This window comes from Ovis aries, chromosome 6, assembly GCF_016772045.2.
Source record: "Ovis aries strain OAR_USU_Benz2616 breed Rambouillet chromosome 6, ARS-UI_Ramb_v3.0, whole genome shotgun sequence".
NCBI lineage: Eukaryota > Metazoa > Chordata > Mammalia > Artiodactyla > Bovidae > Ovis > Ovis aries.
In genome coordinates, this window is record NC_056059.1 from 117,131,330 (window position 1) to 117,158,149 (window position 26,820).

Below are 26,820 nucleotides of genomic sequence, written 5' to 3' on the forward strand. Positions count from 1 at the left end.
TTTCTCCTCTTCTTCTGGGACCCCTGCAATTCGAATGTTGGTGCGTTTGATATTGTCCCAGAGGTCTCTGAGACTGTCCTCAGTTCTTTTCATTCTTTTTTCTTTATTCTGCTCTTCAGAAGTTATTTCCACCATTTTATCTTCCAGCTCACTGCTCCGTCCTGCTTCAGATGTTCTGCTGTGACTCCTTCCAGAGTGTTTCCAGTTTCAGTAGTTGTGCTGTCTGTCTGTTCACTCTTTAATTCTTCTAGCTCTTTGTTAACTGACCTGTGCATCTTCTCCCTTCTGTTCTCAGGGTTTTTATCATCTTTACTGTCATTATTCTGAATCCCTTTTCAGGTAGTTTGCCTATTTCCTCTTCATTTATTTGGACTTCTGTGTTTCTGGTTTGTTCCTTCATGTGTTTCTCTGCCTTTTAATTATTTTTTTAAACTTACTGTGTTTGAGGTCTCCTTTTCCCAGGCTTCAGGGTTGACTTCTTCCTTTTGGTTTCTGCCTCGCCAAGGTTGGTGCGGTGGTTTGTGTAAGCTTGGGGTAGGTTGAGATTTGTGCTGAGGTTTTTTTTGTTTTTCCTCTGAGGGAAAGGCTGAGTGAGGTGGTACTCCTGTCTGCTGATGGCTGGGTTTGTGTTTTTGTTTTCTTTGTTTGGATGAGGCATCCTTCAGGGTGCTCCTGGTGGTTGGGTGATGCTGGGTCTTATATTCAGGTGGTTTCCTTTGTGGGAGTTCTCACTATTTGATACTCCGTAGGGTTAGTTCTCTGGTCGTCTAGGGTCTTGGAGTCAGTGCTCCCACTCAAAAGCTCAGGGTTTGATCTCTGGTCAGGAATGAAGATTCCACAAGTGGTTTGTTATGGTATTAAATGAGATTAAAACAAATAGACAAAAATGAGAAACCAAAGATGAACCCCAGACAAATGGCAGTTACAAAATCAGGCAAATAATAATTAATGGAATATACGCATATACACACACCTATAAGCAAAATCAAAACAGTCCAACAAAGATAAAGTACAATAGACTGACCTGGCAAGCAAAGGAAACCGAAAATTAATCTGCTAGTTAAGAACAAAACTAGGTAAAGCACAAGCTGGAAAACGAAACTAAAGCAAGGTGCCAAGTGGGGAATGAAGCAGTGAGAACAGGACTAATGAGTGTGTTGAGAGGAAAGAGTAGATCCACAAAGTTGAGTAGAGGTGCATAAGATTTACATACGTTAATGATCAACTGCAAGGGGGAAAGAACAGTAGGAAAAACAAAGGGACAAATGTAGAAAAAATAATAGGTTTTAAAAAAAATACAGAACTGCAAAAGCCCAGTGTAGAGGCAGAGGTTTATAGCAGCAATAAAAAGTGGATTTTAAAGAAACCTCAAAAGCTTATTAGATTTCACAGTGCCAATAACAACTATATTGGGGGCGGGGGGGGGAGGGCGGGAGGAAGAAAAAAATTCAAAACAAACTACAGAATGAGTCAAGACATAAGAATAATACTTGTTTTTCTCAAGTCACAGCTGTCAGCGTCCTTTCCCTCTGGGAGTCACAGTCTGCCTCACCTCCCTCGGATGCCCTCCAGCACTGTGCTGGTCTCTGGACCTGCTGTGGGGGCAGCTCAGACTCTAATCTGGTCCTGCTCCTGTGTGTTCTTGCCTCCAGTGTCCACAGCTATCAGTGTGTCTTCTGGGGGAGCTCTCAGTGTCCTTTTGTGTATTCCATAGACAGTCTGCCTAGTGGCCCGTGTGGATTTAGTCTGCAGCTTGTAACAGCTGGTGGGAAGGTTTTGGGTCTTCTTAGCCATACTGCCCCTGGATTTCAGTTGTTTTATTTACACCTCTGCAGGTGTGTCATCCACTGGGGTTTGCTCCTGAGGCTGCTCTGAGGACTTGGGTCTGTCCTAGTGAGGGCCAAGTGTGGAGGTGGTGCAGCTGCTTGGCTTGCAGGGCTTCTGGCAGCATCACGTACTGGGCAGTTGGCAGGTAGGGCAACAGGAAATACAATGCTCTAGGAGGGTATGGCAGCCAGTATTGGCCGATACACTGCAGTATTCTTGCCTGGAGAGCCCCCTGACAGAGAGGCCTGGCAGGGCACAGTCCACAGGGTGACGAAGGGTTGGACACAACTGAAGTGATCCCACGTGCATAGACGCAAGACTTTTTTGCCTGTGGCAGCTCTGCCCCAGTGAGGGTTGATTGTGCAGGTGGTGCAGGGGACCCTAGCAGCGCCAAGTGTGCAGGGACACGGACTGCCTCAGCCGCAGGGGTTATGGCCATGTCAGAGTCTCTTTTTCAACTCTCTGGTAGCTGGCAATCAGAAGTCCTTTTTGGGTAGTCTTTCTCCATAGCTCCGCCCGTTCAGGCACTTAGAGGGCTCCCTTGCCTAGGGTAAAGGCAGAGGAACCAAAGGTCAAATGGCCAACATCTGTTGGCTCACTGAAAAAGCAAGAGAATTCCAGAAAAACATCTGCTCTGTTGTTTATGCCTTTGAACTGTGTAGATGACAGTAAACTGTGGAAAATTCTTTGAAGAGATGGGACTAGCAGACCACTTTACCTGCCTCCTGAGAAATCTGTATGCAGGTCAAGAAGCAACAGTTAGAACAGGACATGGAACAACAGACTGGTTCCAAATTGGGAAAGGAGTACGTCAAGGCTGTATATTGTCACTCTGCTTAACTTATATACAGAGTACATCACGCGAAATGCCAGTCTGGATGAAGCACAAGCTGGAATTAAGATTGCCGGGAGAAATACAAAAAATCTCAGATATGCAGATGAGGTTAAAACATCTGCCTGGAATGCGGGAGACCCGGGTTCTATCCCTGGGTCAGGAAGATACCCTGGAGAAGGAAATGGCAACCCACTCCAGTACTCTTGCCTGGAGAATCCCATGGAAGGAGGAGCCTGGTGGGCTACAGTCCATGGGGTCGCAAAGAGTCGGACACGACTGAGCGACTTCACTCACTTCGCTTCCACCCTTATGGCAGAAAGTGAAGAACTAAAGAGCCGCTTAATGAAGGTGAAAGAGGAGAGTGAAAAAGTTGGCTTAAAACTCAACATTCAAAGAACTAAGATCATGGCATCTGGTCCCATCACTTCATGGCAAATAGATGGGGAAACAATGGAAACAGTGACAGACTTTATTTTCTTGAGCTCCAGAATCACTGCAGATGATGACTTCAGCCATCTGAAGTCTAAAAGACGCTTGCTCCTTGGAAGAAAAACTATGACCAACCTAGACAGCATACTAAAAAGCAGAGACATTACTTTGCCAACAAAGGTCCGTCTAGTCAAAGCTATGGTTTTCCCAGTGGTCAGGTATGGATGTGAGAGCTGGACCATAAAGAAAGCCGAGCGCCGAAGAGTTGACACTTGTGAACTGTGCTGTTGGAGCAGACTCTTGAGAGTCCCTTGGACTGCAAGGAAATCCAACCAGTCCATGCTGAAGGAAGTCAGTCCTGAATATTCATTGGAAGGCCTGAGGCTGAAGCTGAATCTCCAATACTTTGGCCACTTGATGGGGAGAACTGACTCCTTAGAAAAGACCCTGATGGTGGGGAAGATTGAAGGCAGTAGGAGAAGGGGATGACAGAGGACGAGATGGTTGGATGATGGCATCAGCGACTCAATGGACATGCCTTTGATCGAGCTCTGGAAGGTGGTGCTGGACAGGGAAGCCTGGTGTGCTGCAGTCCATGGGGTTGCAAGGAGTTGGACATGACTGAGCGACTGAACTGAACTGAAGGATTCAACGTTTCTGCAGGACAGAGCTCAGCAGTGCTTTGACTTCCGTGTGACTAAATATATCGTGACTGACTCATGAAATTTCAAAATTCTGTGAAAATGATTGCTCAGATGATGTATAACACTTTTAATTTCTTAGGCATGAAAATACTTAAATGTTGGATTGTATTGGTTGGGATATAAGTGTAGTATTTAGACAATTAGAAATTATTTTAGGAGTTGAGGCAAAATAATTCAAAAGACCAATATTGCATAGGAACCTGGAATGTCAGGTCCATGAATCAAGGCAAATTGGAAGTGGTCAAACAAGAGATGGCAAGGGTGAATGTCGACATTCTAGGAATCAGTGAACTAAAATGGACTGGAATGGGTGAATTTAACTCGGATGACCATTACATCTACTACTGCAGGCAGGAATCCCTCAGAAGAAACGAAGTAGCTATCATAGTCAACAAAAGAGTCCGAAATGCAGTACTTGGATGCAATCTCAAAAACGACAGAATGATCTCTGTTCTTCTCCAAGGCAAACCATTCAATATCACAGTTATCCAAGTCTATGCCTCAACCAGTAACACCGAAGAAACTGAAGTTGAACGGTTTTATGAAGACCTACAAGACCTTTTAGAACTAACACCCAAAAGAGATGTCCTTTTCACTATAGGGGACTGGAATGCAAAAGTAGGAAGTCAAGAAACACCTGGAGTAACAGGCAAATTTGGCCTTGAAATGCAGAATGAAGAGGGCAAAGACTAATAGAGTTTTGCCAAGAGAACGCACTGGTCATAGCAAACACCCTCTTCCAACAACACAAGAGAAGACTCTACACATGGACATCACCAGATGGTCAACACCGAAATCAGACTGATTATATTCTTTGCAGCCAAAGATGGAGAAGCTCTATACAGTCAACAAAAACAAGACCGGGAGCTGACTGTGGCTCAGATCATGAACTCCTTATTACCAAATTCAGACTTAAATTGAAGAAAGTAGGGAAAACCACTAGACCATTCAGGTATGACCTCAATCAAATCCCTTATGATTATACAGTGGAAGTGAGAAATAGATTTAAGGGCCTAGATCTGATAGATAGAGTGCCTGACGAACTATGGAATGAGGTTCGTGACATTGTACAGGAGACAGGGATTAAGACCATCCCCATGGAAAAGAAATGCAAAAAAGCAAAATGGCTGTCTGGGGAGGCCTTACAAATAGCTGTGAAAAGAAGAGAGGCGAAAAGCAAAGGAGAAAAGTAAAGATATAAGCATCTGAATGCGGAGTTCCAAGGAATAGCAAGAAGAGATAAGAAAGCCTTCTTTAGCGATCAATGCAAAGAAATAGAGGAAAACAACAGAATGGGAAAGACTAGAGATCTCTTTAAGAAAATTAGAGATACCAAGGGAACATTTCCTGCAAAGATGGGCTCGATAAAGGACAGAAATGGTCTGGACCTAACAGAAGCCAAAGATATTAAGAAGAGGTGGCAAGAATACACAGAAGAACTATATAAAAAAGATCTTCATGACCCAGATAATCATGATGGTGTGATCACTCCTTTAGAGCCAGACTTCCTGGAATGTGAAGTCAAGTGGGCCTTGGAAAGCATCGCTATGAACAAAGCTAGTGGAGGTGATGGAATTCCAGTTGAGCTGTTTCAAATCCTGAAAGATGATGCTGTGAAAGTGCTACACTCAATATGCCAGCAAATTTGGAAAACTCAGCAGTGGCCCCAGGACTGGAAAAGGTCAGTTTTCATTCCAATCCCAAAGAAAAGCAATGCCAAAGAATGCTCAAACTATCGCACAATTGGACTCATCTCACATGCTGGTAAAGTAATGCTCAAAATTCTCCAAGCCAGACTTCAGCAATACATGAACCGTGAACTCCCTGATGTTCAAGCTGGTTTTAGAAAAGGCAGAGGAACCAGAGATCAAATTGCCAACATCCACTGGATCATGGAAAAAGCAAGAGAGTTCCAGAAAAACATCTACTTCTGCTTTATTGACTATGCCAAAGCCTTTGACTGTGTGGATCACAATAAACTGTGGAAAATTCTTCAAGAGATGGGAATACCAAACCACCTGACCTGCCTCTTGAGAAATCTGTATGCAGGTCAGGAAGCAACAGTTAGAACTGGACATGGAACAACAGACTGGTTCCAAATAGGAAAAGGGTCAAGGCTGTATCTTGTCACTCTGCTTATTTAACTTCTATGCAGAGTACATCATGAGAAACGCTGGACTGGAAGAAACATAAGCTGGAATCAAGATTGCCGGGAGAAATATCAACAACCTCAGATATGCAGATGACACCACCCTTATGGCAGAAAGTGAAGAAGAACTAAAAGGCTCTTGATGAAAGTGAAAGAGGACAGTGAAAAAGTTGGCTTAAAGCTCAACATTCAGAAAACGAAGATCATGGCATCTGGTCCCATCACTTCATAGGAAATAGATGGGGAAACAGTAGAAACAGTGTCAGACTTTATTTTGGGGGGCTCCAAAATCACTGCAGATGGTGACTGCAGCCATGAAATTAAAAGACGCTTACTCCTTGGAAGAAAAGTTATGACCAACCTAGGTAGTATATTCAAAAGCAGAGACATTACTTTGCCGACTAAGGTCCGCCTAGTGAAAGCTATGGTTTTTCCAGTGGTCATGTATGGATGTGAGAGTTGGACTGTGGAGAAGGCTGAGCACCGAACAATTGATGTATTTGAACTGTGTTGTTGGAGAAGACTCTTGAGAGTCCCTTGGACTGCAAGGAGATCCAACCAGTCCATTCTGAAGGAGATCAGCCCTGGGATTTCCTTGGAAGGAATGATGCTAAAGCTGAAGCTCCAGTACTTTGGCCACCTCATGCGAAGAGTTGACTCATTGGAAAAGACTCTGATGCTGGGAGGGATTGGGGGCAGGAGGAGAAGGGGACGACCCAGGATGAGATGGCTGGATGGCATCACGGACTTGATGGATGTGAGTCTGAGTGAACTCCGGGAGATGGTGATGGACAGGGAGGCCTGGCGTGCTGCGATTCATGGGGTTGAAAGAGTCAGACACGACTGAGCGACTGTACTGAACTGAACTGAACCTATTTATCAGTTATTACATGACATGTTTCTTGATGGCCTGGTTCATATGTGGCCTCTGTTACATACTAAGTAAGCTTTATGGAGGCAAGAGATTTAGACACTACTTTCAAGAAGTCTTACTGCTCCAAGAATGTGTTACCTGCTTATTGTGGATTGCCTATGTAACATCTGTGCATTTTAAGTGGTTCTATAGAGGATTTTTTTAGGTGTAGCTGTCAGAAAATTGGTATGTTTAGGTGACAGATGGGCCTTGACAGTTTCTATAGTTCATCGAACAAGTAGGTTTTGCCTGTTACTATATTTGTATGTCATTTAGCACTTTGTATTTATTAAATATATTTTAATATGCTTGAAAAATCTGTAACAATAAATTTCATCTAAGGCTTTGCTATTCACTCCTCACAAGTGACCTTTTTTTTGTTCCTTTTTCCCCCTCTGCCCTACCTTGGAATCAAGAATTTACTTGAAATTTTTCTTCAGTAATGCAGAAAAATGTCACCTGCTTTTCGATTCCTGGGACAGCAAATTCTGTTCAGATTAGTGCCAGATCCATTAGATGTATGAACAGCTACTTGGTGGTGTGGACTCTGCCCCTTCTAGGCCTTCACCTGCTGGGCCCCGGGGGCCAGTATCATTGAGCCGGGCAGGTGAAAGGATGTCAGGTTATGCGTCTGTCATAATAGCTCAAGTCAGTTAAAAGTAATTTTTATGTTACTAGATTTGTATGTTTGAGACTATAACCACGGTTTGTTTCAAACCTCAGGAAGTAGGAAATATTTGAGTAGACTGCTTGCTTCAAAGTTGGTTAGCTGATACATTCCTACCATATGGTGTTGCCATAATACCCAATGGAGCCTCTGAATGGTTTGTTTTCTTCTTAACTATCCTATCTGTATTATGAGAACAGTTGACAGCTATTTGTTATAGTGGTGAGTATAGTAATTTTCATGAATGTCTTGGCATAAAAACTTTTACAGGACTTATTTTTTATTTTGAAGTCTCAAAATTAATATGTGGGTATTATGTTTATCTTACATTTAGGGTTTTATGAAAATGGAAAATTATGAGGCGTTTGTAGGCTCTGACCTCTGTAAGATGCCACTGTCCAGTGCTGCGCAGAAGATTATGTCTGCTATGCGTTCAGGTGGTTTAGTGGGATCTGAGAACTGGAGAGGGAGTGAAAAGAGTGAGTAATTTTTATGAACCTTCACGTTTTTTGTTACCTTGAATTATTCTTAAGACCAAGTTTTGAAAATCATTGACCTTAAAAATAAAAGTTATTTTACTAGCAAAAATGAGTTTGCTCGAGAATAGCAGTTTTGGACAAATATGCAATACAAAGGCCAAAGGCAGGTCTAACAAAGGAGAAGCACGTTATTTTATAGAGAAAAAGGTGGATGTTGGGAGGGGTTGTTCTGAACCAAAGTCCACTGGAGGAAAGTGAGAGTTCAGAGTGGGGATGGTTTCTGCCTGAGTTGCTGGGGTGGTGACTGCTTGTAGGAGATGCTGCTGCTGCTAAATCGCTTCAGTCGTGTCTGACTCTGTATAACCTCACAGACGGCAAGCCACCAGGCTCCCCGTCCCTGGGATTCTCCAGGCAAGAACACTGGAGTGGGTTGCCATTTCCCTCTCCAATGCATGAAAACGAAAAGTGAAAGTGAAGTTGCTCAGTCGTGTCCGACTCTTCGTGACCCCGTGGACTGCAGCCCACCAGGCTCCTCTGTCCATGGGATTTGCCAGGCAAGAGTACTGGAGTGGGGTGCCATTGCCTTCTCCGGTAGGAGATGCTAGGCACATGTCTTCCTGCGGGAGCCTGTGACTGGTTCTTCCTGTGACTGGTTTTTAGTGGCACTGCTCAGGAGCTCCCCCTTCTGGCCTCCCAACTCTATTTCAGTGAAAGTGAAAGTCGCCTAGTTGCCTTGGACTCTGACTGCAGGAAACTATACAGTCCCTGGGACTCTCCAGGCCAGAACACTGGAGCGGGCAGCCTTTCCTATCTTTAGGGGGTCTTCCCAGCCCAGGGATCGAACGCAGGTCTCCCGCATTGCAGGCGGATTCTTTACCAGCTGAGCCACAAGGAAAGCCCAAGAATACTGGGGTGGGTAGCCTATACCTTCTCCAGCGGATCTTCCCGGCCCAGGAATCGGAACGGGGTCTCCTGTTTTGCAGATGGATTCTTTATCAACTCAGCTTTGAGGGAAGCTCCCATTTTAGTGAGGTTTCTCCTTAATTTTCAGAAAATGAAATGTAGCAGAGTGTGTTATAGAACTTCGTGTCATGCAGGGAAGTTTCTGCCTACAAATGGAGGGAGCCCAGCTCCCCCTTGCTTTACTCCCATCCAGTGATGACTGAGCTTCTGCTCACTGAATTTTACATTTTCTTAGCCCTTACTGCTTTTAAAATGTAACACACCCTTCCTTGTTTCAGGCATTTCTGCCAGACATTCCCTTTAACCTCAAAAGAGAGGGGCTCTTTCATAGTGCCCATCCAAGTGGGCTCTTTAGCTCTTGGGTCATTGAACCTGTATTTGCTTGTAGTTCATGGTGGAGAAGAGAAGTGTTCTTGACAGTATGTACATTATGCCACTGTGTGTGTGTATATACACTCTTGACATGGCAAAGATCAGTGGGTCTGTGATATGCGTTTATGACGTGACGCAAAAGTGGAAGCGCTGGCGTATCCTCACAAGTGTGACTGAAATGGTTGAAATACCAGGGTTTGTAATAACAAAGCAATTTTTATTTAAAATTGTAAATATGGGCCAATAATTTGTTTTTTGCTTCTGCGGCGTAGGTAATAAGTGAGTGAGATATAATTAATTTCATGGAGATGAAACAATTGAGAAATATTGAGAAACAGTACAAAAGCTGTTATAAGTGTAGTTTGTTGATTATACGAAGATACTCTTAACATTTCCACCTGTTGATAGCCACGTGTCTGTTGCCCCTCTTTACAGAAATCACTAATGAACCGGTAAGAATCTGGGGGTGTGGACTACGTACCCAGCCACTGATAGTGTTTTAGGGGGAATGTTGGTGCTTGGGAAGTAAATAAAGTTAACATCAAACATCAGAGAGGCAGCTTTCTCCTTTACTCTGTATACTTGCTCTCCAAAAGGAAAGAGCAGTGTGCGCTCGACAGAACTTGACATACCCCTTCCTTCAAAAACTGGTAAGAATGATAAAATGCCTCTGGAAGCTATAATGTGAGTCTCTGTCAAGAAAAATGTATCATAGTCAGCGCATCTCATGAACTGTCTTGCCATGCTCTTAAAATACCTTGCTAAATCCTAGTTTTCATAAACTTATTGAGATGATAAGGCATTACTTTTCTGTCAAGTGTTCTTGGATTTGGAAAAAGAGTAGAATTTTCACAAAGGTTTCGTGTCTGTTGCTGTGCAACACTTACGATGGACTCAGTGACCTAACACACATTTGCTATCTCATAGTTCCTGTGGGTCGTGAGCCTGAGCACAGCTCAGCTGGGTCCTGTGCAGGGCTACTGTGCGGGTATCAGTTAGGGCTGGAGGCTCATCTGAGCCCTGAAATGGGGAAGCATTCGCTGGTAAGTTTACATGGTGGTAGACTCTTAGGGGAGGGTCTCAGGTTCTTGGTGACTGTTGGCTAGAAGCCACCCTCGGTTAATTTCCACATGGTTCTCTCCTCAGGCAGCTTTGCATTATGGCAGCTTACTTTTTCAAAGAGTGCAAGAGAGTGACATTGCAGGCTTATGTAAGGTAATCACAAGCATTCCGTCACTGTTGCTGTATTCTTTTGGTTAGAAGTAAGTCCACCCACTCTCAAGGGGTTACACAAGGGCATGAATACTGGACGATGGGGGTCATGGGACCGCCTTGGAGTCTGTCTGCCACAGAGTCCCGCCAGTTTCATTATTTCACATAACTCTGAAAGTTGAATTGCTAATGGGTTATTGATAACTGATGCTGAACCTGAGTTGATTCCTGGACTCTTGCCACATGCTGAGCTGCTGTGTAAAATCCTTCTCCTTTGTGAGTAAGATACTGTAAATCAGAATTTCATTTCTGAATGCCCATCTCATACCAAATAAATATCAAAATTGAACTCAGAAATCAATGGAGATAAACTATTAATATTTGTTTTTACAAAATTATATTAAGTAAAACCAAACAGTGTTCTGTGTCACTTTGGGATCTAATTTTCTGATCTGCTAGACCAACTGAGGTATACACGTCCAGTAAAGACTGGACTGTGTGTATCCTCTTGCAGCAAAGTTAGCGTTTATTTTAAAACCCTTTGTGGTAAAATAAACAAAAAAAAAGATGCAGAAACTTAAAATACAGCTTAATGAATTAATACAAAGAGAACACCATATAACTACTACTTACTTTGTCAACATCTCAAAATTTCCTTCTGAATTAAAATTCTCTTCCTGCTCAAAGGTAACCATTCTCGTGGTATTCATTACTCATCGTCCAGCACGCCAGAGTCCATCCTTCTCTTCAGAAGCACACCGTCAGAAGACGTACGTGGCTCAGTGTCCTTGCAGTCAGGTGCGGCCAAGTAGCAGCTTCCTATCTGTAGGGTGCGCCATTGCCAGCGTAGGCCTGAAGACATCTGACTTGCTTCCTAGCTAGTCTCTTCCCTTTCCTCCAGTTAGAACCTGAAACAACTCCATTCCATCCTGCAAATGACAAGCGTCCTAGAGGACTGTGGCCCAGCATGCTGGAGGGGCCCCAAGTCCAGAGTGTCTTCATGAGACAATTACTCCACCAACGGAGACCGCTCACCTCAGAACAGGAGAGAGAAATAGACTTGTTGTTAGGCCATTGTATTGGTGGGTCTTTTGTGACTGTGGCTTAGCTTCTTACTGCAACTCATATACCTTTAAACTAGATGTGAAACTGAGTTCACCTGAGTTAAATTTGGCTTCCCTGGTGGCTCAGACAGTGAAGAACCTGCCTGCAGTGTAGGAGTCCTTGGTTCAATCCCTGGGTCGGGAAAAATCCCCTGGGGAAGGAAATAGTAACCCATTCCAGTAACCTTGCCTGGAGAATTCCATGGACAGAGAGGAGCCTGGCAGGCTACAGATCACAAAGAATCAGACAGGACTGAGCAAGACTTAAATTTACATTGTCGTTTCAGTGTTCAATAATGCCACTGAGAGCATTTGAGAAACTCTGGAGGAGAAAGATTTTCCAGGGTGATTTCAAGGTTGCCAGCTGGCCTGGTGCTATGGATAGTACTATGCATTTGATTAAACATGTATTTGTTGAGTACATCTCATTTTGTCTAAGTACCTGTAGAAATCAAATAACATTTTCTACACCACCCTTATGGCAGAAAGTGAAGAAGAACTAAAAGCCTCTTGATGAAAGTAAAAGAGGAGAGTGAAAAGGATGGCTTAAAGCTCAACATTCAGAAAACGAAGATCATGGCATCCGGTCCCATCACTTCATGGGAAATAGATGGGAAACAGTGGAAACAGTGTCAGACTATTTTTTTGGGCTCCAAACTCACTGCAGATGGTGACTGCAGCCATGAAATTAAAAGACGCTTACTCCTTGGAAGAAAAGTTATGACCAACCTAGATAGCATATTCAAAAGCAGAGACATTACTTTGCCAACTAAGGTCCATCTAGTCAAGGCTATGGTTTTTCCAGTGGTCATGTATGGATGTGAGAGCTGGACTGTGAAGAAGGCTGAGCACCGAAGAATGGATGCTTTTGAACTGTGGTGTTGGAGAAGACTCTTGAGAGTCCCTTGGACTGCAAGGAGATCCAACCAGTCCATTCTGAAGGAGATCAACCCTGGGTGTTCTTTGGAAGGAATGATGCTAAAGCTGAAACTCCAGTACTTTGGCCACCTCATGCAGAGTTAACTCATTGGAAAAGACTTTGATGCTGGGAGGGATTGGGGGCAGGAGGAGAAGGGGACGACAGAGGATGAGACGGCTGGATGGCATCACAGACTCGATGGACGTGAGTCTGAGTGAACCCCGGGAGTTGGTGATGGACAAGGTAGGCCTGGCGTGCTGCAATTCATGGGGTCACAAAGAGTCAGACACGACTGAGCAACTGAACTGAACTGAACTGAATACATATTTATCTAAAATCTTTTTTAACTTAATAGAGCTTAGAGATGAATTTTTTTCTAGTAAAATAAGAATAGTTTCATAGACATTACAAATGAATACTGACTATGCCAAAGCCTTTGACTTTGTGGACCACAACAAACTGTGGAAAACTCTTTTTTTTTTTTTTTTACCATTGAAAATGTTTATTAATTTTTATGTAATTCTTCTAATCCTGAGAGAGACATGAGGACATTTGCTTTTTAAATCTCGTGGGATTTTTTTTACCACCTTGAACAGAATCTCCGACGGCCTTGAGGCTTGCTTTAAAGCAGAGCCTGAACAGAGATTTGCCTGAGAGGTAAGAAGCGTCCGAGGGTAAGGGAAGACTGGGCAAGCAAAACGAAATAAAGGAGCAAACAAAGCAAACCACACAGCACAAGACACCCTGGCAAAGGCTTCCTGAGCACCCCACACGGTGGGCACCCCAGCCTTCGGTCCTTCTCAGATATATTCCTTTATTGGTCTTTGCAGTCTCATGTCGCAAAAGAACCAGATGAACACAAGGCAAACGGGGCTGGGCTGGGAGCACAGACGTGTAGTGGCCTTAAAAGCAGCTCTCCCCGAGTCTCCAGAACCTGCCATGGGTATGAGACAGTCTTTGAGGAGGGGGCTGCCGGGTGGGAGGGTTTCAGCAAGTGCCAACGAGTGCCTTAAAACCGACTGGCTGAACACCTTTCCTCCCAGGCCTCTGTGGCCTGGGATGACTCAATTTGCTCAGTTCTTGCTGCCCGCCGCTTGCTCGCTCGCTGCAAGGGAATGCGTGCTTAGAGAGACGACGCTTCTGAGGTGGTACCCGGCTCTGGGCACAGAGGACCTGGGGTGGGGAATTCAGGGGACCACACTTTCCTGTGGTGGGAAAGAACCAGGGAAAAAATGGGGGCAAGGGCAGCCAGCTAACAAGAGACCTTTGGCTCTGTCCTTTGTACTGGGGAGTGAATTTGCATATCTCATCTGGGAGAGTCTCGTAGAACTGGTGCTCCCTGGGGACCAGGGGCTTGCACAGGGTCATCTCATTGAAACGGAGCACGCAGGAGTGCCCCCCGACCTGGTGGACACAGGGCCCCAGCAGGATGCCCTTGTCACGGGGCTCCATGTCCATGGCCCTGAAGGCTGGGCTCATCCTCCAGGTGTGGGCAGCAGGGAGAAGAGGGGGCAGTGGGGTCCAGTAGCCAGCGCGTCCTCCGTCTGTCGTCTGTCCGTGCATCCGTCTCTCTGGCCTCAGCTCCACGGCCATGTGGGCCAGGACGCTCTGCTGCCTCAGCCCGGTCCCACGGAGCTTCCTTCCTATTGTTCTGTGGAGAACTCTTAAAGAGATGAGAATGTCAGACCACCTGACCTGCCTCCTGAGAAAGCTGTGTGCAGGTCAAGAAGCAACAGTTAGAACTGGACATGGAACAACAGGCTGATTGCAAATTGGGAAAGGAGTACATCAAGGCTGTATATTGTCACCCTGCTTATTTAACTTATATACAGAGTACATCATGCGAAATGCCAGTCTGGATGAAGCACAAGCTGGAATCAAGATTGCCGGGAGAAATATCAATAACCTCAGATATGCAGATGACACCACCCTTATGGCAGAAAGCAAAGAAGAACGAAAGAGCCTCTTGATGAAAGTGAAAGAGGAGAGTGAAAAAGTTGCCTTAAAGCTCAACATTCAGAAAACGAAGATCATGGCATCTAGTCCCATCACTTCATGGCAAATAGATTGGGAAACAATGGAAACAGTGACAGACTTTATTTTCTTGGGCTCCAAAATCACTGCAGATGGTGACTGCAGCCATGAAATTAAAAGACCCTTGCTCCTTGGAAGAAAAGCTATGGACAACCTAGATAGCATATTCAAAAGCAGAGACATTACTTTGCTGACAAAGGTCCATCTAGTCAAAGCTATGGTTTTCCCAATAGTCATGTATGGATGTGAGGGGTGGACCATAAAGAAAGCTGAGCACTGAAGAACTGATGCTTTTGAACTGTGGTGTTGGAGAAGACTCTTGAGAGTCCCTTGGACTTCAAGGAGATCCAGCCAGTCAATCCTAAAGGAGATCAGTCTGAAATAGTCATTGGAAGGCCTGATGCTGAAGCTGAAGCTCCAATACTTTGGCCACCTGATGCGAAGTACTGACTCATCAGTAAGACCCTGATGGTGGGAAAGACTGAAGGAAGGCGGGAGGAGAAGGGGTCAACAGAGGATGAGGCGGTTGGATGGCATCACTGACTCGATCAACATGAGTCTGAGTGAGCTCTGAGAGTTGGTGATGGACGGGGAAGCCTGGCGTGCTGCAGTCCATGGGGTTGCAGAGTCAGACATGACTGAGCGACTGGACTGAACTAAACAAATTAAGTTTAAGACTCCTCAAGACAATTATTTGTCAAAATCCAATTCATTAATGTGAAGTGTCTCTTTATTTCTACCAACTAGTGGAAATCTTTGCAATTTCAAGCACAGAGAACATAAAGCTAAATGACAAAATAGATATTTTTATTATTATTTTATTCTGGTCAAGAATATATAGATAAACATTTTTTAAATTTCTATTAAGTAAATATAAAATCCTTATGTCCAGTCACTTAGTATACCCCTGTACCCAAGGCAGTCTACAGACTCAGTGCCATCCCTATCAATTACCCTTTTTCACAGAACTCGATGAAAAAAATCTTTAAAGTTTATATGGAGACACAAAAGACTCTGAATAGGCAAAGCAGTCTTTCTTGCCAAAGCAAAGAAAAATAGCTGGAAGAATCAGGCTCCCTGACTTCAGACTGTGCTACAAAGCTACAGTAATCAAAACAGTATGGTGCTGGCTCAAGAACAGAAATTCAGATCAAAGGAACATGAAAGAAAGCCAAGAAATAAACCCACGCACCTGTGGTCAACTAATCTGTGATAAAGAAGACAGTGCTGTGCAGTAGAGGAAGGACAGGGTCTTCAACAAACGGGAAAACTGGACAACTACAAGGTAAAAAAATAAACTAGAACATTCTTTACCACCATACACAAAAATAGACTCAAATGGGAGTTAAGACCTAAATGTAAGCCTGGATCCTATAAAACGCAGAGTAAAACAGGCAGGACACTAACATAAATTGCAGCAACATCTTCATGAATCTATCTGCTAAAGTTATGGAAATAAAAACAAAAATAAACAAATGTGACCTCATTAAATGCAGAAGCTTTTGCACAGCCAAGGAGCCATGAACAAAAGCAGGCGGGGCTTCCCTGCTGGCCCAGGGGCCACGACACTGGTACAGGGGGTGCAGGTTCGATCCCTGGTTGGGTCGGGGAACTGAGACCCACATGCTGTGAGGCCTGGCCAAAAGGCAGAACACACCTGAGAAGACATCCCACAAAACGGGAGAAAACGATTGGCAAGTGATGCGGCTGACAAGGGATCAGGCTGCATTCAGGTTTAGCTCCAGTTTCCAGAAACAGTGTCTCCCGGCTTCGTCCTCTACTTCACCTTTGCTTTCACTCCTTCGTGTGCGTCTCTCGAGTAGCGCGATGACTGCATTTACAAGGTTCTGCTCAAATGAGACTTCATCACCAGCATGCCTTACTGGAAGTGAACTGCACTGCTTCATTTGCAACTCAGAGAATTTTCTGTGCTGTAATTTTTATTTGCGTAATGCTTTAACTCTTGATATATTTTGGGTTCTTTCAGTTCAGTTCAGTTGCTCAGCCGTGTCCAACTCTTTGTGACCCCATGAACCGCAGCACGCCAGGCCTCCCTGTCCATCACCAACTCCTGGAGTTCACCCAAACTCATGTCCATTGAGTCGGTGATGCCATCCAGCCATCTCATCCTCGGTCGTCCCCTTCTCCTCCTGCCCCCAATCCCTCCCAGCATCAGAGTCTTTTCTAATGAGTCAGCTCTTCACATGAAGTGGCCAAAGTACTGGAGTTTCAGCTTCAGCATCAGTCCTTCCAAAGAACACCCAGGACCGATCTCCTTTAGAATGGACTGGTTGGATCTCCTTGCAGTCCAAGGGACTCTCAAGAGTATTCTCCAACACCACAGTTCAATTCTTCGGCACTCAGCTTTCTCAAGCAGTACCTGGGTGCAATCTCAAAAACGACAGAATGAACTCGGTTCGTTTCCAAGGCAAACCATTCAATATCACAGTAATCCACGTCTATGCCACAACCACTAATGTCGAAGAAGCTGAAGTTGAATGGTTCTATCAAGACCTTTTAGAACTAATACCCCCCAAAAATGTCCTTTTCATTATAGGGGACTGGAATGCAAAAGTAGGAAGTCCAGAGATACCTGGAGTAACAGACAAGTTTGGCCTTGGAGCACAAAATGAAGCAGGGCAAATGCTAACAGAGTTTTGCCAAGAAAACACACTGGTCATAGCAAACAGCCTCTTCCAACAACATAAGAGACAACTCTACACATGGACACCACCAGATGGTCAACACTGAAATCAGATTGACTATATTCTTTGCAGCAAAAGTTGGAGAAGCTGTATACAGTCAGCAAAAACAAGACTGGGAGCTGACTATGGCTCAGATCATGAACTCCTTATTGCCAAATTCAGACTTAAAGAAAGTATGGAATACCACTAGATCATTCAGGAATGATCTAAATTAAATCCCTTATGATTATACAGTGGAAGTGACAAATAGATTCAAGGGATTAGATCTGATAGAGTACCTGAAGAACTATGGACGGAGATTCATGACATTGTACAGGGGGCATTGATCAAGACCATCCCCAAGAAAAAGAAATGCACAAAGGCAAAATGGTTGTCTGAGGAGGCCTTACAAATAGCTGAGAAAAGAAGAGAAACTAAAGGCAAAGGAGAAAACAAAAGATACACCTATTTGGATGTGGAGTTCCAAAGAATAGCAAGGAGATATAAGAAAGTCTTCCTCAGTGATCAATGCAAAGAAATAGAGGAAAACAGTAGGATGGGAAAGACTAGAGATCTCTTCAGGAAAATCAGAGATACCAAGGGAATATTTCATGAAAAGATGGGCACAATTAGGAACAGAATTGGTATGGACCTAACAGAAGCAGAAGATATTTAAAAAAGAGGTGACAGTTCACAGTAGAACTGTACAAAAAAGATCTTCATGACCCAGATAATCACGATGGTGTGATCACTCACCTACAGCCAGACATCCTGGAATTAGAAGTCAAGTGGGCCTTCAGAAGCATCACTATGAACAAAGCTAGTGGAGGTGATGGAATTCCAGTTGAGCTATTTCAAATCCTAAAAGATGATGCTGTTAAAGTGCTACACCCAATATGCCACCAAATTTAGAAACCTCAGCAGTGGCCACAGGACTGGAAGAGGTCAGTTTTCATTCTAATCCCAAAGAAAGGCAATGCCAAAGAATGCTCAAACTAATGCACAGTTGCACTCGTTTCACACTGTAGCAAGGTGACGCTCAAAATTCTCCAAGCAAGGCTTCAACAGTATGTGAACTGAGAATTTCCAGATGTTCAAGCTGGATTTACAAAAGGCAGAGGAACCAGAGATCAAATTGCCAACACCTGTTGGAACATCAAAAAAGCAAGAGAGTTGATGCTTTTGAACTGTGGTGTTGGAGAAGACTCTTGAGAGTCCCTTCAACTGAAAGGAGATCCAACCTGTCAGTCCTAAAGGAAATCAGTCCTGAATATTCATTGGAAGGACTGATGCTGAAGCTGAAGCTCCAATACTTTGGCCACCTGATAGGAAGAACTGACTCCTTAGAAAAGATCCTAATGATGGGAAAGATTGAAGGCTGGAGAAAGGAACAACAGAGGATGAGATGGCTGGATCGCATCACTGACTTGATGGACATGAGTTTGAGCGAGCTCCGGGAGCTGGTGATGGACAGGGAAGCCTGACATGCTGCAGTCCATGGGGTCGCAAAGAGTCGGACACGACTGAGCGACTCAGCTGACCTTCTGGGACTTCCCTGGTGGTCCAGCGACTGAGTCTCTGCCTCCCAGTGCAGGGGACAGGGGTTCAGTCCCTGGTCAGAGAAGCAAGATCCCATATACTGCACAGCATGGCCAACCCTCCCTCAGAAACAAACAAAGCAACTTACCTTCTCTATTTTCAGAGATTTAAATTTCCTGTGTACTTTGAAGTGTTTTCTTTTTTCAGTTAAAAGAGCCCTGTAGGGCCTCTGATGGGAATTGCATCAAATTTATATTTGGGAGAATTAAATATTTTGTTCCTATCTCAATGCTGTGTTTTTCCATTTGTATAGATCATGCTTTATGCCATTTTGTAAGATTTTAAGTTTTCATCATTGAGTGTCTTGTGCCTTTCTTATTAAATTAATTGTAAGTATAACTTTATTGTAAAGGAAAGGTTTCCCCCATTTGCACTTTTGGGTTATTATCATTGTTATAGATACTTGAGTTATGTTGTCTGGGATTGAACCCAGTTCCATCACTTCCTGTCCGGCCCAAGCTTGTTAAAATCTAAATGAGAAGTTTATGTGCTTTACGAATCTCTAATGTTCTGTTATGCAATTATTCCATCTAAGAATTTCTTCAGACTTTTAATACTTGCAAGCTTTCTGTAAAACATTTAACTTGACTTTTCAAATGCTCATACCAAGTGATACTTTTCGGTAAACATTTCCTGGTTACATAGATCTGTCTCCAGTTTACTCGCAGAAATTTTGCATAAATGTTTACTGCAATGGTAGTATGTATTTTTGTTTGTTAATTTTCTTACACTGTTTTAGTTAAGTAAGTGATGAGGAAATGATTATAGAGGCTATTTTCAATGTCTAGTTAATTATATGACTTAGATTTTAATGTTTCCTTATTCCCTCGTGTTTCCTTTCTGTGTCTTTTAAAGCTGCAGATGCAGTACAGAAATCCAGTGTGAAGTGTTCAGCACTACTTGAAGATGGAAAGACTCAATCACTGGAAAAAGAGGTGAGTCTTTGCAGATACGAGTAATTCTAAACAGATAGCTTTCACTTTTTCAACGAATATTTATCAAGTGTCAACCATATGCTGGGCACTGTGGATACAGTGGTTAAAAAACAAAACAGAAGAAAAAAGTTCTCCTCCAGGAGCTTATGGTTTTCTTGTATGAGGGACGAGAAGGATAGAGAAGCGCAGCGTCTCTCCATGGCTCGGTGGAGCAGTGTCACGGTAGCAGTCAGGGCTGAGTGCTCTGGGACCCACTGGGGAGACGCTAACCCAGTTTTCGTGCTGGCGCGTCCTGCTTCTCTCTGGTGGTGGGAGAGGAATCTGGGACACCTTTCTGAAGTGTGAGCACTCCGAGTTGAGGTCTAGGAAATGGTCTGTCTCAATATCCTCACCTTTAGAGAGTGGGGAAGGACTTTGGGATAATTTTTTAGGTTAAGGGAAGAAGAGGTGGAGCTTTGGGGTAGTGAAAATAAAGAGAAGTTCAGAAAAGAAGGATATAAAATTTACAGTGGGGCTTCTCAGGTGGCTCAGTGGTAGAGAATCCACCTGCCAAGCAGGAGACACAGGTTTGATCCTTGGGTTGGCAAGATCCCCTGGAGAAAGAATCGGCAACCCACTCCAGTACTCTTGCCTGGGACACCCCACAGACTGGGGAGCCTGGCGGGCCACAGTCCATGGAGTCACAAAGAGCCGGACAGGACTTAGTGACTAAACGACCAAAGTTTACAGTGGGCGAGGCATGTGGTTGAGCCTGGAGGAGCGATGAGAAGAGGTCGTGTTACCAAGACCTCAACTGTGAGTCACTGGGGGAGGTGGCCTAACAGTTAAGACTGTGGTGGTGGTTCTCGTTCGGTCCCTAAGTCGAGTTCAGCTCTTTGCCACCCCATGAACTGCAGCAAGCCCGACTTCCCTGCCCCTCCCCGTCTCCTGGAGTTTGCTCACAATCCTGTGCGCCGAGTCTGTGCATCGACGAATGAGTATCCCACTAGATCGAAACAGGAAGGATGTTGCTGCTGAGCTGCAGTGTTTTAAGAAGTTGAGTAGGTAGAGCTGTGGTGATTTTATTTTCTCCGTAAATGGCCTTTGCTTGGAAACCGTCAGTGGTTCATCCTCGGTCTTGTACTCGTGCTCAGCACATCCCCCTCCACGGCATCTCCTGTTACACGCGGCCCCGGCGCAGGGCTGAGCTGGGAGGCCGTCTCCACTAGCCCCTGTCTTTTCCAGCCCAGGGTGCGGCCAGGCGCTCCTGCCTGGGTTGAGAAGAACCACCGCTCAGGAAGACGCGCCGCAGTTCATTAGGAAGTTGGATAGCAGTTGATGTGAAGCCATGTCCCCGCTTTACCTTGGATGGGTTTTATCAGATTCTACTTTGGTTTATAGACCTGTCTGACGAATCCATATTCTGTGACATATTTTCCATTTTTCTGTAGAATCTTAATTTGCTTACAAGCCAGCCGTCAGGAGTTTCCATCAAGTTCTGTCCTCAGTCCTCTGGTATGAGAGTCACAGATCAGCTGTCTGCCGACCAAAACCAGAAGGGTATCAGCTCATCGGCTCCTTCAAGGCGTTCAGTTCCACAGTGTGACCAACAGGCCTCAGTTCTACAGAAAATGGAACGTAAAAGAAAATACCTCCCAAAGGAAAACATAACCAATGAAAACAACAGAGAAAGCATGAATCTTACAGGAAACCACGTCTCATGTAACAGCTCATCAGCAAAAACAAGTAAGCTTGTGATATTGGAAGAAGGTGCTGGTGAGGTCGAAACCTACCTCAGTTCCAGGCACCCAAAGGCATTCACAACTGATTTTTGTGACATTAGACATTTGGATGCTTCGGAGCAAAGCCAGCTGATTGAGATGCTCAAGCAGGCAGCCACCGTGGTGGTGACTCTGATGTATGAGGACGGCTCCACCCAGCTGAGAGCTGACCAGGTCAGTGAATGGGGTCGGTCGTGTTTGTTTCTGTTTTGTAGGCACCGTGAAACAAACCCGTTTTCTTAGTGTCTGATTTTGCTGGGAGAGCTAGCAATACGGGCTCACACCTTCCCCTCCCCCAGTGGTGAGTGGCCATGCGCGGCTCTCACTAGGTTTTAAGAGGCTGCCCAGGGTTTCCAGGTCTCTTAGACCATTTCGCACTCCACCAGCATGCGTGAGGGGTCCAAGTTCTCCTCCTCCTTGTCAGCACTTGTCTGACTTTTCATATTTTAGCCATGTTCTTGTGTGTGAAGCGGTGTTTCATTGTGTTTTTAAAATACTCATTCACTTATGTATTTACTCGGCTGCACCGAGTCTTAGCTGCGGCACGTGGGATCTTTCTTTGTTGCGTCCTTGGGGATCTCCTGTTGCGTCATTCGGGATCTTTGTTGCGATGCATGGGCTCTTGAGTTGTGTCGTGTGGGCTCAGTAGCTGTCAAGGGCAGGCTTAGTTGCTCTGCGGCGGCGTGTGGGATCTTAGTTCCCGGACCAAGGTCGGAACCGAGTCTCCTGAGTTGCAAGACAGGCTCTTAGCCACTGGCCCCCCAGGGAAGTCCCTCAGTGTGGTTCGAGCTGCATTTCCCTAATGACTGGTGGCATTAGGCATCTTCTCGTGTGCTGATTGTCTCTCTGCATGTCTTCTTTGGTGAAATGCCAGCTCTGGTCTTTTGCTCAGTCTTTAAATTGGGTTATTTGTGTTTTATCTTGGACCCGTAAGATTTCCTTATATATTCTGATACAAGTCTCTTGTCCGATATATGGTTTGTAATTCTCCAAATCTGTGGCTTGTTTTCAGCAATTTCTTGATGACTTTTTTGTGGTGTTTTTTTTTAAACTTTATCTGTTATTTTTGGCTGTGCTGGCTCTTCATTGCTGCACTAGTCTCTCTCGTTGCGGCGATCAGGGGCTCCTCTTCTCCGAGATCTGCGGGCTTCCTGTCGTTGTGGCTTCTCTGGTTGCGGAGCTCGGGTTCCAGACTCACCGGCTTCAGTAACTGTGGCTCATGGACTTAGTTGCTCCTCGGAATGTGGGATCTTCCTGGACCAGGGATCAGACCCGTGTCGCCTCCGTTGGCTGGCAGGTTCTTAACCACTGGACCCCCAGGGAAGTCCTTGATGGTGTTTTTTAAAACACAAAAGGTTTTTTATTTTCATTGATTCCAGTTTGTCGAGTACTTCTTATATTGCTTGTGCTTTTGTTGGTATATTTAAGGACGCGTTGCCTATCCCAGGTCATGAACGCGTTACCCTATTTTCTTCTAAGAATTTAATTTGAGCTCTTACATTTAAACCTGTGATCCAGTTGAGTTAATTTTTGTGTGTGCTGTGAGATAAGGGCATAAATCCACCCTCTTGGATGTTGATACCTAGTTTTCCCAGCGCTATTTGCTGAAAAGCCTGTTTTCCCACTGAATTTTGGGGCACTTTAATAGAAACTCAGTAGATTGCGAATGTTAGGGTTTACTTCTGGACATTCATAGATGTATAGAACAGTCTTTTGGACTCTGCGGGAGAGGGAGAGGGTGGGATGGTTGGGGAGAATGGCATTGAAACATGTATACTATCATATAAGAAACGAATCTCCAGTCCAGGTTCGATGCAGGATACAGGATGCTTGGGGCTGGTGCACTGGGATGACCCAGAGGGATGGTGTGGGGAGGGAGAGGAGAGGGGTGTTCAGGATGGGGAACACGTGTACACCCGTGGCAGATTCATGTTGATGTATGGCAAAGCCAGTACAATATTGTAAAGTAATTAGCCTCCAATTAAAATAAGTAAATTTAAATTTAAAAAGTCCTTTAAAGGTTGATCTGTATGCCTATTTGTATGCCAGTCCAACACTGTCTTGATTATTCTAGATTTATAGTAAGTTTTTAAATTAGAAGGTGTTTCTTCTTTCTTTATCTTTTTCAAGATTGTTTTGAGTATTCCGGGTCCTTTGCATTTCCATATAAATTTTAGGGTCAACTTGTCAGTTTATTCAAACATCCAGCTGGCATTGTGATGTCCGTTGTTTTGAATCTGTGGGTTAATCCTGACAGTTTTGTTGCCAACCCAGGCCCCTGGACTCTTCCATCAGCAGATGCTGATAAGAGGCCAAACGAGAGTCTCAGGCTGTACTGGGCTTGTGCTGTAGCGCACGGGGGCAAGAACAAGAGACAGGTCCCCTCACTCACCCTCCGAGAGAAGCTGCCTGGGCCTTTCAGTGGGGCAGCCACAGGGCAGATCCTGTGGGCTGGGCAGGAGGTGTTACTTAGGGGGATCTGTCCACCCCCTTGCTGGGGCCGTGTGTAGCGATCACACGCAGTACCCTGCTTTTGCTCCCAGCACCTCAGAAATGGCAGTTTGATTCTGGCCCATTTGTATCCGATCGCTCAGAATGGTCCCAACTTGACCGCGTGCGCAGTTATTTTTAGTCGCTTGCAGTTTCTTCGTGTCCTGTCGCTCGAGGAGACTTTGTCCAGGTGCAGCACTCTTTCCCCTCTGAGGGATCCTACGCCCCTTCTTCTTAAGGGTTAAAGGGCCAAAGGTCTCTCCTTCTGGAGGTACTTCCTGCTGAACTGGGGCCGCAGACCCTACCCCTCTCGAGAGGCGTGGAAGTCCCTCGCTGAGTGTTCCAAGGACCAGTAGGGACCTGGTCACCATCCTTGGGAATGGATTGAAGCCCTTGAGCCATCAGGAGCCTTACCTGAAGATGTTAGAGCCTGGAAGACACAAACTTGACCTAAAGGTTAGACGGGGCCAGAAAGGAGAACAACGATAGCCACTAAAGGGCTTAGAAAGGGGAGGAACCAAGTTACCAAGTTAACTCTTGACCAAACAGTGGAGGCAGTGTTGCCTCTACCCAGACTGTGAAGCCACTCTGCTTGGGTGTATGTCTCCTGAATAGTAACCTCTCCCTGTCCTCTCGTATTGATCCAGGTCCATCAGGAAGTACTGGTTATGCGCAGACTGCCTTGCTCTGCTGGAGGGTAACCAGGAGCTCCGTGGTTATCAAGAATTACATGAGCCAAAGAAGAAACAGAGGTCTTAGGGTCTGTTAAGTCTTGCCCTGTCTGTTCCATTACACGAGCGGGCTGCTTGGTGAGAGTCCTGAAGTTACTTCCTGAGCGGCGGAGCACCCCTCTACGGGGCTGCTGGTCGCCCGGTCCGCGGGAGCCCATTCCTGACGCACTCTGGGTTAGGTGATGACCTGGGCGAGCCCCACTGAGAGCGAAAATCCCTCTCATTCCTGTGATTCCCGTTGTGCGCCCCTATGACGTGGACGTTATCAGTGCACTTGCAGGCTGTAGTTCTGTTGGAAAAGGATGGGACCGGGCCGTAACTCCTCAGCATGTGGCGGTTTGGGTGTCTGCAGAGGAAAACAAAGCCGGCAGGGGCTCAGATCAGAATGGCTGTCTGACTGTTGTTAAGAGTGGACAGCCCCTGAGGGACACCGCTAGTGCTAGTGCGTGCGTGGTGAGGGGTCAGAGGACCATTATGCTGGGGATTCAGATTGTGTAGCCTTACGGTGGCCTTCACCAGATGCTCGTGTGTCACCTTGCCGGCCTGGTCAGTGGCCCCAGTGACAAGCCAGACCCCTGTTTGGTCCGTATCCCACAGGCAGGTTGAGTTGATGGACGGGGGGGTGGCACGTTTCCGTCCCACCGTCACATTCCCCTTTCGTGTTGTTCAGGGAGCTGGGGCTACACTTTGAAGCAGGGCCCCCGTGGGCGAGCTTGCAGGTACAGCTCCTTCCTGGGTAAGGGGCGGGTACCTGGGGGCAGGGCAGGGCTCTTGAGGCATGTGAAGCAAGTGCCCTTTACGCAGTTTAACCTAGTGCACCCCACATCTCACGTCCCGCTGTGTGGGGGAGTCAGGTTACAGCGCTGGAACAGGCTGCCAGAAGGCGGAAGTGTGACCAGCAGAGGCCAAGGGGCTGGCAGTCGTCCCGACTCAGACTGTTGATTCGCAGCGGAACTGACAGGTTCAGAGGGAGTGCGAGGGGTGGAGTGGCGGCCAGCTGGGGGTATTGATGTCATGTCCAACATTCTCCTCGGTGTTCCCCTCGCGATATGGTTCTGGTGATGTTGACAAGTGAGTTCCCCAGCCATTGTTCCCTAAGTCACGGGGACTAGGTGGCAGATAGAATATCAAAAGCGTTCTTATGGTTGAGTATTTCTCTGGCCCCTCCAAGACAGCAGAGCTGCCTCCCTGGCTGAGGTGGCTGAGCAAGCTGGCAAAACGCAAGCAAGGATATGAGAAAAAGTAGCAAGTGGGAGTCTGGCCCACCACGTTGCCTTCTCCTCGTCTGTTGGTGGTGCTTGTCTGACCACGTGTCTCAGGTCCTCCACTGGCTTACACGTGTGTTGCTCCTCCCTTGCAACCTGCGGGCTTTGGGGAAGTAAGAGCTTTGGTCTGGACAAATGTACCTGGCGAGGTACCCTTTGCAGTTTGACAGCAGCGGGGGCTAGCAGTACTCTGCTGGGGCCTGTCCACTGCAGCCAGGGCTAGTTTTGGGGGGATGCCTCCTTCTAGGTTGGGGTATTTTTTTTTTTTGGTCAGTATCTTTTTAAAAAATATTTATTAAAAGGTTATTTATTTGGCTGTGCCAAGTCTTACCTGTGGCCCACAGGATCTCTGGTCTGTGTTGCGGTGTGTGAGAGCTCCTAGCTGCAGCGTGTGGGGTCTAGTTCCCCGACTGGGGTCTGAACCCGGGCCCCCTGCACTGCGAGCACACAGCCCTGGTCCCCAGGGTTCCTTTGTGGAGGGGCCGCCCCTTCGGCTGGGTTTTAGTGGGAGCTTCCAGTATCTTGTTGGCGGAGTCCTGTGGTGCCCTCTGAACTTGGCCTAGACTAATGACGTATCGCAGGGTCTGGCTCACCGCCTTGTCTGGTAGAATGTCGGTAGTAAGAAAAGGCCTTCCCTGGGTCATTTCACATGGGCTAAGCCTCAGATCACTCCTGGGGGCTACATGGATCCTGAGGAGCACAGTAGGGAGCAGACTGGCCCAGGGTCCCCCTTCAGAGCTTCATATAGGG

The 26,820-nt window shown here is 45.7% G+C and overlaps 1 protein-coding gene across 2 annotated transcripts in view; it reads left to right on the forward strand.

Annotated features, from left to right (window-relative positions):
• POLN (DNA polymerase nu) overlaps nt 1-26,820 on the forward strand; it is a 161,244-nt gene that overhangs the window by 19,022 nt on the left and 115,402 nt on the right. For both annotated transcript variants that reach the window (XM_060417472.1, XM_027971302.3), the window contains 3 exons: nt 7,859-8,003; nt 19,745-19,824; nt 21,255-21,758. In XM_060417472.1, the coding sequence (XP_060273455.1) occupies nt 7,865-8,003; nt 19,745-19,824; nt 21,255-21,758 (723 nt within the window). In that variant the 5' untranslated portion in view covers nt 7,859-7,864. The remainder of the gene's footprint in view (nt 1-7,858; nt 8,004-19,744; nt 19,825-21,254; nt 21,759-26,820) is intronic.